At 37.1% G+C, this 18,035-nt stretch overlaps 1 protein-coding gene across 10 annotated transcripts in view; it reads right to left on the minus strand.

The window, feature by feature from the left end:
• The window catches only part of EXOC6 (exocyst complex component 6), a 205,362-nt gene that overhangs the window by 36,736 nt on the left and 150,591 nt on the right, over positions 1–18,035 (minus strand). For 9 of the 10 annotated variants that reach the window (XM_036828813.1, XM_036828815.1, XM_036828812.1 and 6 more), the window contains one exon: positions 14,990–15,131. The exons of the other annotated variant lie outside the window; for it this stretch is intronic. In XM_036828813.1, the coding sequence (XP_036684708.1) occupies positions 14,990–15,131 (142 nt within the window). The remainder of the gene's footprint in view (positions 1–14,989; positions 15,132–18,035) is intronic. 10 annotated transcript variants of the gene reach the window in all.

An 18,035-nucleotide genomic window follows, 5' to 3' on the forward strand; every position in this document is an offset into this window, starting at 1 on the left:
AAACAAAAGCCTTGTGGCTCATAAAAAAGACCCTATCATTTTACACACATGCTTCTCTGGTAAGAATATGAACGCCTGCCACCACTCTCCTTCCCCATTAATATCTGAGTTTTCTTAGAGAGTATTATAGATTTTCCATTTGTGAGTTTATCTGAGCCAGTATTTTAGGAACCACTTACAATGTTAGCCTATGTAGATCTTGGAATAACAAATATAATTCTTAACTTTAGTATATTCTGTGTGAAATATAGTTTAGAAAGGCTCAAAAATCAACATCTAAAAACAATAAATATATGAAAGCCTAGCACAGCTTAATTAATTTGGCATTTTTGGAGAATGAAGAATTCAAATTAAGTTTTTTTTGTTGATGTTGTTTTTAAGTTAATGATAATTTTTGCTTTAAGCATCAAAACTTTTTTTCATTGTAAGCATTTTTTGATGAAATTTTAAACTGCATCATAATACTTTCCCTATCTTTTTTTTTAGAATACTAAACACTATATAAACATTTCTTAATTCTCTTCATTGATAACCATTAAGAACACTTTTTATTCTATACAATACAATAAATTCCCAGGGCTGCTACGGTATTAACAGCTGTTTTCTATTACATTAAATAGCTCAGAATGCTGTGTTGAGTTCTTGTGTCTATCTTTTATAATTTTTCTGCCTTCTCTCTTACAGTTTTAACATAAATTCTTACTCCCTCCTCTCTCACTCATCTCTTATTATGCTATCTTTAATCTTCTTGAGCAGGTAAGTCAGCTAATCAATTACTAGAATAGTATCTAAAGCAAGAGCAAATACAGCCTGAGCATGGGCCTCTCCCACAAGTAAGGTGAATGAGTTTATATATGCCTTTGAGTATATGTACCTTTCAGTTACTCAGAGTTACACCATTTTCCTCCTTACTTCTTGGTTCTATGCTGGGTATTAAGTAGCTATGGCCATTAGATAGGTGACTACATTCACCTTTCTCAGACCCCCTATTTCCAGAAAACTAAGATTCATTCAGCAAATCTAATCATACTTTTCATTGTTTACTATAATTTACTCACATCACTGTCTTTTCATACAATGAAAAGTAGAATACTTTCATACTGTGGCAACTCCATCACCCCCAACCATTGCCCAGATAATTGAATTGCCTCTTTTTAGTAACATGAGATCTTAAGTGAAAAATAACAAGCAAAATTCTAATAGCTTATTCAAAGTAAAGATTTTCTCTTTTTTTAATCTAAAAAGTACTTTTCTTAAGACCATCCAGCATATCGTTGGCTTTCGTGGCAAGTCTCAGGCTACTGTTTCCAAGTAACAATTAACTTGAATCCCCTAATGGTCTCTAATCAAGGCTGTATATGTTAGCTCAGCTTCTACCAGCACCACATACATACACACATAAAGACTTCCTATAATACAGAGAGCTTACTTTATATATCAGGCATAAAAATCAGCTCAATTTCAATTATACTTTGATTATTATGCACTTAATCTTCCAGAATTTTTTTACACTGAAAATAATCTGTCATTTTTCTTCTCTCTCAGTTCCTATTTAAGATACTATAGTTTAATAAGCCCCATTGCTTGGCATTAATCCAAAGAGCTTAGAGCCTAAATTATAATAGTACCATAAATTTATATAGCACTTTATAGCTTACAAAGCACTTTCTCACGTACCATCTTCTTTAATCGTCATAATAATTTATCTTAGTAAACAGGGCGTGTAGATGATGGATCACAAAATCTTGCAGCTAGAAGAGACACCCCCCTTTGAAATATCTCCAACAGTCCTCTGAAGGCTCAGTTTAAAACTCACCGAGTTCTTCATTTTATAGGGCAGAAAAATTAAAATTGAAGTGATTTGCCCAGGATCACATAGCTAATTGAGATTTCCTGACATTCAATTCACTGATCCAGAATCTGATTAAGTATTAAGCCTCTAATCTTTTATGCCATCTCTTCTAAGAACCTAACCAATATGGAAGTGAAATTCACTAGTTTATAGCTCTCAGGTCTTTTCTCAAATATTTTTTAGGGATAGGAGGCTTCCTATTCTTTCCTTTACTTCTTTAAAACTCAAATGCAGTCAATCCTGTTGGTTTTATCCTATACAATATCTTCAGTCTGAATCTGTCTCTACCTCAGTTCAAGCTATCATCATTTCTTGCTTGCATTACTAAAATACATTCCTATCTGGTCTCTCTGCTTCTTGTGTGCCACCCTTCCATCTACTTCTCCCAGTAAGATGTAAATGTGATTTGTGCCACTTCACAGTTTAACACCTTTCAATGGTTCCCCATCACCTTCACAATAAAGCAGGACAAGTAAGATCCTTTATAACCTGGCCTTTGCCTATCTCTGTAGCCTCATCTCTTACCACCTTCCTAGGGGCACCTTAAACTCCTTCCATTCCAAACCATCTGCACTTCCTTGTATATGCCACAGTCTCTTACCGAGTACCTCTGATCCGTCTGCCTGGAGGATCCTTCCTCTTCTTTTCCATTGGGTAACTCTTACTTATCCTTCCATTCAATCTACATCTTCCGTGGAAGACTTCCATTACCCTGCAGGCTGGGTTAGGTCCCTCCTCTGTGATCTCCCTGCAACTTCTGTACACAGCCTAACTATACTACCCATTTTGCTATCTTACAATTGTTTATCTGTCTGGGTTTTCCCACCAGACCATGAACTCCCTGAGGGTAGGAAATATACTTCCATTTTTATATCCCGATCACCTAGTATAATGCCTGATACATAACGAGCAGGCAATAAAAGTTTCTTAAGTGAATGAAGGAAAACTGAACAAATGAACAAATAAATTCTAAGAGGATGCCATCCAATCCTGGTAATTGATACGTTCTCTAGCTTATTGATTAGATCTAGAATGATGTTGTCCAACAGAACTTTCTCCAGTAATAGAAATGTTCTATATCTGAGCTGAACTGAATTTTTAGTTTTATTTAATTTTAATTGAATAGTCACATATGACTACTAGACAGTGTAAATCTAGAACCCTGTGTGCATATTTAGTGTATTTATTTCAAAATAATTGAGCGTGGGTAAGAATACTCCAAATGTTTCCTTCAGCCGAAACTAAACTGTGAGTTCTTCCACTAAACACGAAGCTCACAGGAAATAGAGATTCTTTTTTCTTAACCTTTACATACTCTGTGCCTGGTGTACAAGAGATATTCAGTAAATGTGTCGAATGAATAAATAATAATACAAATAATTCATTTATACTAATATGGTCCCAATAATTCTAGAGGTAGATTTCAATCTCTGAACTTTTTAAAGAATTGATGACTGATTTTTGGAATAGCTTTAAGTTTCTCTTCAGATTCCTTCTTGGCTCAAGCAGATTCTCAATTTTATATGATTTGTCATATTTTGGGGTTTCTTTGTTCTCCTCACTTGGGCCAACTTTTTATTATTTTTATTTAATAATACCTACTTCCTAATATGATATCTTTGTCATTTAGTCATGCCATTAAGGGTATTTTTTAAAAACACACATTGATCTTGGTCTTTCAATAAGATATTTTAAAATAGTTTCCAGGGCTTCCCTGGTGGCGCAGTGGTTAAGAGTCCGCCTGCCAGTGCAGGGGACACAGGTTCGAGCCCTGGTCTGGGAAGATCCCACGTGCCGCAGAGCAGCTGGGCCCATGTGCCACTACTACTGAAGCCTGTGCCCCTAGAGCCCACGCTCCACAACAAGAGAAGCCACCACAATGAGAGGCCTGCGCACCGGAACAAAGAGTAGCCCCCCACTCGCTGCAACTAAAATGAAAGCCCGTGTGCAGCAACGAAGACCCAGCACAGCCAAAAGTAAATAAATTTATTTAAAAATAGTGTTAAAAATAAATAAATTAAAAAAAATTAAAATAGTTTCCAGGCTTTCTAAAGTTTTTTTTTTTTTAAAGAAAGTCAAAATCTTTGGGTTTTTTTCTCGTAGTGTCTCCTATTTGACCAGTTTTTTTTTCATAAATTTATTTTATTTTTGTCTGGATTGTACCTTAGTTGCTGTGCGCGGGCTTTCCCTAGTTGCAGTGAGCGGGGGCTACTCTTTATTGTGGTGCGCGGGCTTCTCATTGTGGTGGCTTCTCTTGTGGAGCACGGGCTCTAGGCAGGCAAGCTTCAGTAGTTGTGGCACAGGGACTCTACAGCGCAGGCTCAGTAGTTGTGGCGCACGGGCTTAGTTGCTCCGTGGCATGTGGGATCTTCCTGGACCAGGGCTCAAACCCCTGTCCCCTGCATTGGCAGGCAGATTCTTAACCACTGAGCCACCAGGGAAGCCCTGACCATTTCTTTTTTAAAATAAAATAGCTTCATGATATATTCATTTCCTCTTATTTTTTGCTAGAATATGGAACTTAATAATAATGATTCCAAGTTTAAAAATACTCTAAAGTAACATCAGAGGGACTTCCCTGGTGGCCCAGTGGTCAAGAATCCGCCTGCCAATGCAGGGGACATGGGTTCGAGCTCTGGTCCAGGAAGATCCCACATGCTGCGGAACAACTAGGGCTTTGCGCCACAACTACTGAGCCTGCGCTCAAGAGCTCACGAGCCACACCTACTGAGCCCATGTGGTGCAACTACTGAAGCCCGCACACCTAGAGCCCGTGCTGCGCGACGAGAAGCCACCACAATAAGAAGCCCGTGCACCGCAACGAAGAGTAGCCCCCGCTCACTGCGACTAGAGAAAGCCCACGTGCAGCAACAAAGACCCAACACAGCCCAAAAATTAATTAATTAATTAATTAAAATTTTAAAAATTAAAAAATTAAAAATAAATAAAATAACATTAGAGAGGGAGGTAGAGAGGAAGGCGTCACCTTATTGGGAAGGTAAAATTTTGCTGTATCAGTCTAACTGAGAAGAAGATAAGATTGAATTAATTTAGATAAAACTGAAAGTAAAAATTAATACATACTGTAGAAGCTGTGATTATAATGACAAAAAAAAATCCTTCCAAATTGGCAATCTATGAAGTTTTAAGAGAACAGAGTATCTATAGGCAAAAACATGAATTATTTGTAAATCTAACAAAACCTTAAGCAGGAAAATATGCCCTTCCTGCCCTCAGGATCTATGCACAGATGTACAGGATTTGTATGGGGGGAACAAAGATGGCTAAGAAGTCAGGCTATAAGTATTTATCCTGGCATGAAAATATAAACCTCTGAAATTAAATGCAGAGGGAATAAGTCCTTGAACAATCTTGTCCTAGGCAGACAGTTATTTTTACTGTAAGGTGGATTATTTGGAAAACATTTACACAGGGTAGGAAGAATTGGGAAGGGGAAGAAAAAGTGCCCATGGAATCAGAAGAGTAAATAGCTCAAAAGATTGAAAAAGAGGGTGAGGAGGCTAGGCTAAATAAACACTCAAGACTGCCTGTGGATGACAAGGCAAGGACATATAAAATGGAATAATTTCATAACTAAATAAATGACTGTAAATAAAAACAGTCTGCATATTGAAAAGATTTCTCATAATTCCATTTCTTACTAGATCTGAAGATTTAAATTGGCTAGTTAGAACCCAAATTTTGGCTCAGCAACGTATTCTATGTGGACCAGATGTGTCATTAGAAGCGATGACGAAGAGCACCATCTAGTGGTTTTTCTGGTGGTGAAGAACTCATGCCTGGGAGTCAGGGGTCTTGTTAGAATTCTTGACTGTTAAATTCTGTTACATGTGGTTGGTAGCAGTGGAATGCAAGCCTCTAGAACCAACTGCCCCTCTACATTCATCACCCCACTCTTAAATAAGGTAGTATCTATCCCTCTCCCTTTCTTGGAAAAGGAGCAAAGCAGCCTAAATTTGATACCCTAAATGCCATTAAAACAAGGAACAAATTCAAGTAGGCAAATAATAAAAGAGCATCCAGCTTACATTAAAAAAAAAAAAAAGACAAATATCCTCTCATACCATCGACATGATTTTGCCTGAACCCTTTTATTTTGGGGTACGGACCTTTTTCAAGGCTAGAATTAGAGGCCCTGGGGTCGTAGCCATATATATACAAAAAAAATCTATAGAGACTTTATTTCTCTTTTTTTTTTTTTTTTGAGGTGGGCTAAGCCTTTATCCAATTGCAAAAAGACCAAGGCCTTCAAACCTAGAGATTCACTTATTTCTCAATAAATCATCATTGAAAAAGGTACCAGTGCTCTTCAACCTGGAGCTTTTCTAGTGCTTATGAACTTAGGATGTTAGACTCTTGGGAGTTGATAACCTCAATTAGGTATTTGTGTAGAATATATGAAAAAGTACATTCTAGACCTATTCTGGGTACCTCAAATCCTTCTGATTGCCTTCTGCTTTGGAAATGTTATTTTGTTAGGGATGTGAAGGATTTCTGAGATAGGAACTTCTTATAGGAACTTAAGAAGACACTTTTATTTTTTCCTCTATACTGTTGCATTTGTAAGATGCCTTCTGTTGTGACCCAATATATAAGAGGTGTTTAATAAAACAAAAGCACATACATCAGCTTAGATTTAGAACATCAGCTTCATGCCAAGCTTGGCAAATGCTCCTCCAAGAAGTGATTTCTCTTGAACTTACACAAAATCTGTAACAGGATTAAAGGTTCAATGTAGCTTTTGGGGGTGGGGGGGCTACATTTGCAATTCCGAATGGAATGCCTTCCTGACTTCTCCAACCACACAGTTATAGTAGTATTATTGGTTACTGTCAAGTTAACCAAAAATGTCTACTTCATTCATGCATAAGCCCTACCTAATATTCTCAATCAATACAACTTTTTATCTAAATTAGGTCTGCTTCTTATACTCTGTCACAGTACCATCTACTTTTCTAGAATTTAACAACTTATAATCATATTTATTAGTGCAGTCATATAATGAATGCCTCCCCACTGGGCCTAAACCCCAAGAGGGTTAGGGCCTTTTCTGTTTTGTTTACCACTGTATCCCCTAAATGCCAAGTACTTGGTAGATATGAAGGAATTAACTAATGCATGACTCTAAAGTACCATACTCTTCTTCGCCTTAAATTTTACTACTTCTGGGACTTCCCTGGTGGCGCAGTGGTTAAGAATCCGCCTGCCAATGCAGGAGACACAGGTTCGATCCCTGGTCCAGGAAGATACCACATGATGCGGAGCAACTAAGCCCGTGCACCACAACTACTGAGCTGACATGCCACAACTACTGATGACCGTGCGCCTAGAGCCCGTGCTCCGTAACAAGAGAAGCCACCGCAATGAGAAGCCCACGCACCACAACGAAGAGTAGGCCCCGCTCACCGCAGCTAGAGAAAGCCCACGTGCAGCAATGAAGACCCAACGCAGCCAAAAATAAATAAAATAAATAAATTTATAAAAATAAAAATAAACATAGTCATCAAATACGTGAAGAGTTTTTATAAATGATCAGTTATATCTATATCAAGAAGTTGAATGGTCTTGAAGAAAATTACGGCAGCATCAATTGGCCTTAAACCTTTTTTTTTTAAAGAGGCAGCATTTTATTTATTTATTTATGTATGTATGTATGTACATATGGCTGCGCCACGAGGCATGCAGGAGCTTAGTTCCCCCTGACCAAGGATCGAACCCGTGCCCCCTGCAGGGGAAGTGTGGTGTCTTAACCACTGCACCTGCCAGGAAAGTTCCTGGCCTTAACTTTTTGATAACAAAGTTAGGAGAACTCTAGAAAAGCAAATGTAGATTATAGAGACTTCCTGATTTGTTAATTTGTTCATTTATGCAACAAATACTCTATGAGCATAGCATTCTGCATTGGGTGCTGACAATTATAAATTCTATGTTGAATTTAATTTAACTATCTATCCTAGATGATTAAATCTCTTCTCTTTCCTCGCTCCTCTTCACCTTCCTCTCCTTTTCTCTTTCTTTTTCTCCCTCTTCATACCACCCACCCCAACCATGGGATGCATTCTCGGGTCTCTTCTACTATGTGAGTCTCTGATTCTAACCACCTAAATCATATCAAATTTACTCATTCACTAATTTTACGTATTCCCTCCTCCTCCTTTCAAAATGTCTGAAATCCATCCTCTTCTCTTCATTCCCACTGCCCAAAGTCATGCTCTTTCTATCCTTCACAGGAAGAAGTTCAATAGTCTTTTAACAGGTCTTCCTACTTGTAGTACCTCTCTCATTTCAGTTCAATTTCCACATGACACAGAGTTAACTTTCTATAATATAGACTTCATCATGTCATGGTCCTGATTAAAAAGCTTCAATGGATCTCTATTGCTTATTAAATAAAGTCCAAGCATTCAGAAGTCTAACTTTTCTCAGCCATATCTTTCAATACTTTCAATCATGCATCTCGTAGTCTAGCTATACAAGACTGTATGAAGATTCCCTAAGCATTCTCTCATCACGGCACTTTTGCCTATGCCATTCCCTCTGCTCAGAATGCCCTTCCTTGCTTTTGATGAAACCTGACTCATCCTTTAAGACTCAAATTTCACTTCTATGATAGTCAATCTTTTCAACCCCATGGCATGTAGGATTAATTGCTCCTTCTCTACAAGTGATATATACTTCTATAAAGAATTTATGTTCTATTATAGTTAATTACATGTTTGTTTCCTCCCCATCTAGTATGTGAGATCTTTGAAACCTGATTCATCTTTGATTTCCCAGTAATAACAGGTAGTAGGTTCCCATTAAACATCTGAATAAATGAATCTTCCCTATAAATCAGTTGACTCTACATGGAAGAAATTCAGTTACAGACTGAAATTTGAGCTCAAGCCAATTTAACTCATAAGTATGTGTGTCGCAAGGAATACCAGGGAAAAAGGGCACACACTGTTTGAAAAAATGAGTACATAGATGGATCAGTGCCAATTCTTTCACTACCAGAAAAAAACAAAAACAAACAAAAACTAAAAGCACATGGCTGAATGATATGAGAAACTGAATTAGTCTTAACTTTCTACCTCCCCAACTTCAGCTGGTTGTCCTCTTTGTTTCTACCTGCAGACTGACATTTTAAGGCTTAGGAAATATATGCATAATGTTTTTACAAAGTAATGAGGGTGGAAAAATAATCAAACCAAATTATAAAATTTAATTCAGAATAAAGGCCATTCTTGATGCTTATATTTGATGTTAACCTCTTATTGCTTAAATTCTTTGACTTAAGCCTTTCTTGAGATACCCAAGATCTTTGGTCGTTTTACGGTATCTAGTTCCTGATCTCTGCTATCTAACTTCCTTGGACTCTGGATTTCTTACTAGTGTAAAACAGACTAGTAGGATTTTATGTTAATCCCACAAACCAGTCACAGACTTTTTTTTTTTTTTTTTTGGCTGCGTTGGATCTTTGTTGCTGCATGGGGGCTTTCTCTAGTTGAGGCGAGCGGGGGCTACTCTTCGCTGCAGTGCGCGTGCTTCTCATTGCACTGGCCTCTCTTGTTGCAGAGTATGGGCTCTAGGTGTGCAGGCTTCAGTAGTTGCAGCACGTGGGCTCAGTAGTTGTGGCTCGCGGGATCTAGAGCACAGGCTCAGTAGTTGTGGCACACGGGCTTACTTGCTCCATGGCATGTGGGATCTTCCCGGACCAGGGCTCGAACCTGTGTCCCCTGCATTGGCAGGCGGATTCTTAACCACTGTGCCACCAGGGAAGTCCCCGGTCACAGACTTTTAAGTAATAGTTTCTGAGCCTCTTGAAGGGAAAGTAATTACTATGAATCAATATGGGTTTATGAAGAATCAGAGTAGTAACATTTTCTTCCTTGAAAAAGTAATTAGACTGGTAGATGAGGAAAATTCAATGGCCATTATTATCCCTATATACCAGCAAGGCATCTGGCAAAGTTGCTCATAACTTTGAGCTATGATTTAGATTCTAAACTATGAGTTAGATTCAACTAGGGAATTAGCAACTGGCTGAAGAAATCTAAAGATACCCTAGATTTTGAATAATGGATCTAAGTCAATATGAACAGATAGACCCATGTAATGTTGTGGTTCTCAAACTTTACTGTGCATCAGTATCACCTGAAAGGCCTACTCAAAAAGAAAGTGCTATGTCCTGTGCCCAGAATTCACAATTCAGCAGGTGGGGTTCAAGAATTCACATTGCTGGGACTTCCCTGGTGGTACAGTGGTAAAGAATCCACCTTCCAGTGCAAGGGACGCAGGTTTGATCCCTGGTCGGGGAACTAAGATCCCACACGCCACGGGGCAATTAAGCCCGCGTGCCACGACTACTGAACTCAAGCACATCAATGAGGGAGCCTGAGTGCCGCAAACTACAGAGCCCACGTGCCACAACTAGAGAAGAGAAAACCGCATGCCACAACTAGAGAGAAGCCTGTGCGCCACAAATGAAAGATCCCGCATGCTGCAACTAAGACCCAATGCAGCTAAAAAAAAATAAAGAAAATAAAGAAAATAAAATAAAAAAAGAATTCACACTGCTAACAAGTTCCCAGATGGTACTGTTGCTGCTCATCTGGGAACCGTGTTTTGAGAATCACTGATATACTACATATCAGGATGCAGATATCAAGTTTTGTTCAACATTTTGCTAATGACCTTGTTAAATAAAAGCATGATTACAAATCTGCAGATGATATTAAATTTTGATATAAAAAGATCTCAATAGGCTAGCTGTGGGACAAATCTTAAAATAAAATTTAATAGGGATAATCTTAAAATCCTAAAACAAAAACTAATCATACAAGTATAAGAAAAACAAAGCTTGACAATCACACACAAAAAAAGAGAAAGATAAAGACATTTTAGAATGCTACAGCTTCAATGATTCGAGAGTATACTCTGGTAACCAAAAAAGGTAATAACAGTTTGGATTTTACTAATAAAGTACAAAATATGGAACAATGCATTTGATAGTCCAACTACATATTATACTGGTTCTCCCACACCTGGGTATCTCTGTATTCAACTTTGGGTATCAGACATTAAACAGAAGGCAGTCAAACCAGTTTGTTCAAAGAAGAGCTTTGGACCTAAAATCATTATCACATGAGAACAGTAAGAGGAATTGTTTATCTCTGGCCTTCAGAAGATTCAGAAAGATATGAGAGCAGTTTTCATATAACTGGCTTGTGGATGAAGACTCGGTTTTCTCTGTATGACCCTAAGCAGAACTGCCACCTGCAGTTATCAGACTGCGTACTATACACAGGTGCCCAGCTGAGGAGAGGAGTGGGGAGGGAACAAGGGCTGAAATCTAGCTCACATTTCACTTGATAAGTCATGTGCCTTGGTGGGGGTGTCCAGCTGGAAAAAGGGTAAACTTTTTTCTAATTCATAGAAAGGGGACAACACTGGAGGACTTCTTCCCTTCAGTGGGAATATCTTTTCTAATTTGCACAAAGGCACAATATGGACTAGTGGTGACTCTAGCCCTAAGGCAGAACTAGGTCCATTAGGAGAAGTTTAGAGAAAACAACTGCAGCTCAATGTGAGAAACTGACAGAGTAATATATTAAATGCAAACTCATTTTCTGAAGAGTAGTTAATCTCCCAAATTAAATGTTCAAGGAATAGCTGGACAACTACTTGACAGGGTTATTTTAGAGTGTGTTTCAAGGTAGGAGTATGTTGAGTATGTACTACTAGGCGGGTGGTGAAACTCAATGATCGTTTAGTTCTTAGGATTCTACATCTTAACTATCTGCCTATTTTCTCCATATCCCAGTTGATTCCTAAGGCATCCAGGTTCCTTCTCTTCACAAATTTACCATACATTCTAGCCTTCCTCTTACCTAGCCAAATTCCTTTTCCTGTCTCCCTTTCTTCTCCTTTCCCTGCCCCAATATGTAGAAAGCATACACACGGCAGTAATACTGAAAATAAACCTTGTATTTTAAAAAATTGCTTTCTTCCAGATTAAAAAACAAACAAAACCACTATTTAAAATAGGGATGAAGGGAATTCCCTGGAGGTCCAGAGGTTAGGACTCCATGCTTCCTTTACAGGGGGCACAGGTTCGATCCCTGGTCAGGGAACTAAGACCCTGCAAGCTGCGTGGCGCGGCCAAAAAAAAAAGGGGATGAAAACTAAAATTCTCTGAACATATTATTAGAGAAAGCTAAGTTTCTTTTTATTTATTTATTTATTTGTTTGTTTATTTATTTATTTATGGCTGTGTTGGGTCTTCGTATCTGTGCGAGGGCTTTCTCTAGTTGTGGCGAGCGGGGGGCCACTCTTCATCGCAGTGCGCGGGCCTCTCACTGTCGCGGCCTCTCTCGTTGCGGAGCACAGGCTCCAGACGCGCAGGCTCAATAGTTGTGGCTCACGGGCCTAGTTGCTCTGCGGCATGTGGGATCTTCCCAGACCAGGGCTCGAACCCGTGTCCCCTGCATTGGCAGGCAGATTCTCAACCACTGCGCCACCAGGGAAGCCCCTAAGTTTCATTTTTAAGTGATTTATGTATCAATCACTAAAAGTCATGAGTTGGGGAGTAGACAATTCTTTTGCACCAGAAAGAGAGTGGAATAAACATGAAAAATGTAATGTCAGGGAATTCCCTGGTGGTCCAGTGGTTCGGACTCTGAGCTTCCAACGCCGGGGGCCCGGGTTTGATCCTTGGTTGGGGAACTGAGATCCCACAAGCCTCGTGGTGTGGCCAATGGGGAAAAAAAAAATGTAATGTTAATTTTTATTTGTTCAGTGAGTACTGAATGCGTGATACTGTATAAAGTAATGATTAAGCAATATTTGATAAAAATTAAGGAGCAGAGCCAACCACAGCCATAATCTTATAGGAAGCCGAGTTATTTTTTGTGGTTTGTCTTTGAGTCCTGGTTTCTTCCTTTCCATATCTATAGTACCAGAACCTTGGCCCCCATCAGGCTAGGGTTTATTCCTCTTGCACTTGACCCCAGACATCTTTAACTGAGTTATACATTGTACTTAGATGTATAATCTCTTCCAAGAGATTAGTCTTTTAAGAAAACATTAACATTTTAAAAGGAGCCTTCAGTAACTCCACCCAAATAAGTAACTAAAGGGAGAAACTGTCCTATGATGTAACAGAGAGGCAAAGTTTTGTGTTTTATGTGCCTTTCTCTAAGTATAGTTAGGCTTACTCTTCATGGAGAGGTAAGAGGACAGAGAAAAGCTCTAGGTACCTGAAGCTGCCTAACCAAACAGTAATTTCCATTTTTTAACAAAAATATCTAATTGAGAAGACACAACCAAATGCCAATAAAGGGCTCAACCACCCTCAAGCAATATTTATGTAAAATGTTTACATAAACATTATCATACTGAAATTATCTCATAAGACAACTTTTTTTTTCCTTTTGGCATGTGGCACAGCTTGTGGGATCTTAGGTCCCTACCAGGGATCGAACCCAGGCCCTTGTAATGAAATTGCGGAATCCTAACCACTGGACTGCCAGGGAATTCCCTCGTAACATAGCTTTTAGAGAACTTTAAGAAATCAGTTTCAAATTATTCGTAGAATGAATTAACAATTACTTTGAGTTAGAAACATTTTAAAAAGTGCTTTTTGGTAAATATTTTTGTAAATACAAGATAAATATCATTTTGTAAATGATAGTTTTATTTTGAGAAAGAAATATATAAAGGTTTTCTAATTAGATAAAATTAGAAATGCTGTCTAGGAAAAGAAAATGAATCCTTCTCTTCCCTAGGGAAAAACTATCTTTCTTTTGCTTTGTAGATCAGTACTTCTCTTTTTTTGAAGTAAATAGGTGGGCTTTTTAAAACTTTGCATTTCTTTTTTTGTGTAATAAACAATTGATCTTGATCAAAGAGCCTATATGATTATTCTTTTTAATATTAATATGTTTTTCCTAGCAGAATGCCTTACATACAGAAGCAGACAAATATTTTTTACTTGTTGAAAAAAAAAATCTGTCACTCCTGCTTCAGGTGCAAGTCACCGACATTTAATTTTTTAACGTCTTTCACAGAGAATATATTATTGTAAAATCTGCCCAAATAAATATTTTATAATCCTTCTTGTGCCCCACTGATTTTCAATTTATCAACAGTGGTGCCTGACTAAACTGTCAACCAGGGATTTTCATCATTTAATCAGTGTACCAGTCATTTGAAAGTAATGCAAAAAATTGTTCCATAAACTCATGTTCTGTATAAGGGTAACCTACATCTAGAAGTATATATAACAAGGGGAATAACTAAATAGCACATTCAATTTTGAAGGTGACTGGCTAATGTCAACATTAGATTATGGAATCTGCTAACTTGTCACCTAAAGAAAATAAAGTGAAAAACAATGGTAAAGGTAAAGACTTGAGAAATTCTTTGGGAAAGAGTATCAAAATTTCAGAATATAAAAGAAGCTTCACTTGGAATGCAGGGTCCTAAGATTATTCTTTAGCAGGTATCTGAAAAGAAAAGTTATTTATGGGAAAGTAAGAATGACAAACTTGGAATAATTTCATTCACTGACTACAAACCTCAGTAGAGTCCTGGCAAGAAGACAAGAATGACCAAAAGAAGGGATAAAGGAAAAAAAATGAATCATAAATGAATCACCTTTTTAATTATCCAGTCTGGATTGTCACTTCAGTGCCTCTCTAGAGCAGAGGTCCCCAACCTTCTTGGCACCAGGGACCGGTTTCGTGGAAGACAACCTTAACATGGGCAGGGGGGTGGGGGGTGAGGGGGGGTGGATGGCTCAGGCGGTAATGGGAGCGATGGGGAGCGGCAGATGAAGCTTCGCTCGCTCGCCCGCCGCTCGCCTCCTGCTGTGCGGCCCGGTTCTGAACAGGCCGTGGACCAGTAGCGGTCCGCGGCCCAGGGGTTGGGGACCCCCGCTCTAGAGGCCCTAAATGTGAAACTGAGATATTTTTCTCTTGTTGGAAAGAAGTTGCTTCTAAGGCTGCTGAAAGTTTAACTGAATCAGGCCTCTTCGCTCCTTTATGAACTATCCTACTATATACCATTTTTTCATATAATTTAAATATAGATTCTTAGAAATGCATCAGATTTAACCAATAAGGTACTTACATTCACACTGTATGACATCTAAGTTAAATTGCTGAACGGCTCCCATGCTTATCTGTTTTAACTCACTGTCCAGGAGCATCTGCATTAATGATGTTGACAGATGCTGGCAGGCTGACATGCAAGCAGTCTGGGCAACCTTCCCCTGTTATACAAATATCCAAACCAAAAAATAAACAAACAAACATATAAATATATCATCGTGTATCACAAAATTTATATACATGGCATTTTTTTGTTGTTGTTTTTTGGCAGAATAGTAATTATTGGCCTTTCTCTTTCTGTATTCTGAGTGGCTGTCTTTTAGCATAGGAATTGACAGTAATATTCTGTTGACTTGTCCTTCTCAGGATATAAATATCATTAAAGCTCTAACTGCATGCAGAAAAATTAAAGTACAAGTTTAAAACCCATTATTTATTATTTCAGATCTCTTGAAATGTCTCAAGTATTTTTAAAAATGCACATTAAAATATGACATTTGTGACATAAAGTAACTGTCACGTTGACAGAACATTTTATTCATATAATGCTCTTTAAGCTTTCCTTTATAGAATTAACCAAGCCAAGAATTAAAGAAGTTAATAGTGTAATTTATTAGAATTGAAACTATACCTATTATGCTTTATAATATATACTTTGATATGTATGTAATATATAAAATATATTTTGAGTCATTAAGTCCTTACTTCTAATAGGAACATTAGTTTGTAGCACAGCTTCAATTAGGAGGGAAAAAAAGAAGCTTGCATACCAATATGATTTCACAGTCATCTACAGATCTTCATTTAGTTTTAGAAATTAAGTTTTAAAATCATCTGATAATTTAGAAATATGTAGTTAAGTGAGCTATAAATACTTGTGGTTGTCTTTTAGTATATATATCATTATATTTTCTACTATAATAAGCTCCTAAAACTCTACATGAATTTTGACTGACAGCCTTGATTCAAGCTATATCTTCTTTAAAATGATAAAAAATAATTTTAAATGTTTAGCCTCTAGATTACAGGGATCACAATATAATATTGCCTTTAGTATAAACTGTTCTTCTAAGCAGGCTTTTTATTTCAACTAAAAGTTTAAAAGAAAATATTACAAAAACTATTTTAGGTAAAGTTTTCCAGTGTAATGCTGCTCCTAGTATGGCTATCTCCAAACCACAAGTATGTGATTTGGTGATGGATTGACTCCCATGATAGGATTCAAAGATCTAGGAACAGGGTTAGAAATAATGACATTTGGAAGATGTGCTGTGTTTTGCCTCATTCTCATTAACAAATATTTACCCAGTGATATTTGATAATTATATATTTTTTCCTACTTATCACAAAGGCCAATAAAGCTACAAAATCATGAAAATCTTCCAAACATAAATGCTATAATAGATGCAAAAATGTTTACATAGGGTTGATCTGTTAGAAAAGTAAGAACAAACATAAATATATTTTCAAGTTTACTAGAACAGCTGTTCATTAAATTACACATTTAAAGTCAGACTAGAAACAAGCAACTTTTATGAATCTTTTATGAGTCTTCAGCATTTAGACACTATGCGCAGTGGAAAAACTGTGCATCTGAAATGGAATGCCAATATCTAAATCAAAAACTTTAGAGATAAAAGCTGATGCAAACAATATATTTGACAGATACTGATGAACTGCCAAAAAGGAATGTAACGAACAATGCAAAACCCAGCATGCTTCAAAACCCCCCAAACCCAAGAGGAATTAGTCTAGGAGACATGCAGCTCCATTCCCCAAGCAGAATAATATCAATATGAATGAGGGGCAGGAGGGAGACAGAAAAAGAAGAAATCAATGGCATGTAATTTAATTACATTGTAATAGGCTTGAGAATAGTTAATGGAAATGTCATTTTGACCAAATGGAACAACTAGTGCATTTTAGTTTAATGTACTTCTCCATCAAATCAGCTCCATGTCCTACTTATGTTGCCACTATAATGTACTAACTGCACAAGCAGATTAATAAATTGCCAAAACAATTATTATTACATTCATTTCATAAACAAACACATTACATAATGTTAGTGGTATTATTTTAAGGTGATCTTTGAATTTTAACACAGGTTCAGATGCTACAAATGACCATGTAGCAATAGCACTGGAGCCAAAATGATGGTACTAGTACAAAAATTCAGGCTATTCCATAAATTTGGAGGATATAGGTAATGAAAACATATGTGTGTGTGCATGCACACACGCACGCACACACACACACACACGCGTTTAGCTTTTTGTTTAAATAACATATGTAATAATAAAATCTTAATGTAAAATTTCCTTTGATTATGCATATTAAATACAGGCTTATTGTTCTCAAAGATAGAAGTTTAAAATATTTGTAAAATATTCAAATGAAAAATTCTTCCTTTTTTATAGCTCAAAATTAATATCAAAGGTTCAAATCCTTTAAATATTTAAAGTTACATTCTATAAGATTATACTTTTTTAAATGTCTACTTCCTGACTATAAAATGTGAACAAATATTCTTAAATTTTATCTATTACTTATTTTGAGACAGAAAATTTTAATGTTCCAGAAACTTGCACATCCCAAAAACATCTCTGGCAATTCATTTTTGATGCCTGTAGCCCTTGGTACACTTTTGTATGACCAAAACACCCCTTTCTGAACACTATTTTGTTATTATAGTTGATCCTTTTAATACTGTATCACTTTCTAGAACAAAAATAATCTAAGTACTTTTACAACTATCTTTAAAAACTAGCCTTTTTCATTAGAGATGCTCTGGTTTTTAACATTACAACAAACAAAGCCAAAATAATTAAGTGAAGTGACTGAGAAAACACAGCGCATTTAATATCAAGCACCTAGAAATTTCTGCTGTCCTCATCTGAAAAATTAATTGCAACTATTATTAACATTCTCCTCTTTTAACAACATAAATTTCAGTAAATAAGTAAAAACACCTGCCAAACTTTTAAACCTAACTACTTTTTTACCCTGATCTAACATTTTGCTGAAAAACAACTTGTAAAGAGAGAAAACCCTTGGACAAACTT

Source organism: Balaenoptera musculus, chromosome 16 (genome assembly GCF_009873245.2).
Source record: "Balaenoptera musculus isolate JJ_BM4_2016_0621 chromosome 16, mBalMus1.pri.v3, whole genome shotgun sequence".
Classification (NCBI taxonomy): Eukaryota; Metazoa; Chordata; class Mammalia; order Artiodactyla; family Balaenopteridae; genus Balaenoptera; species Balaenoptera musculus.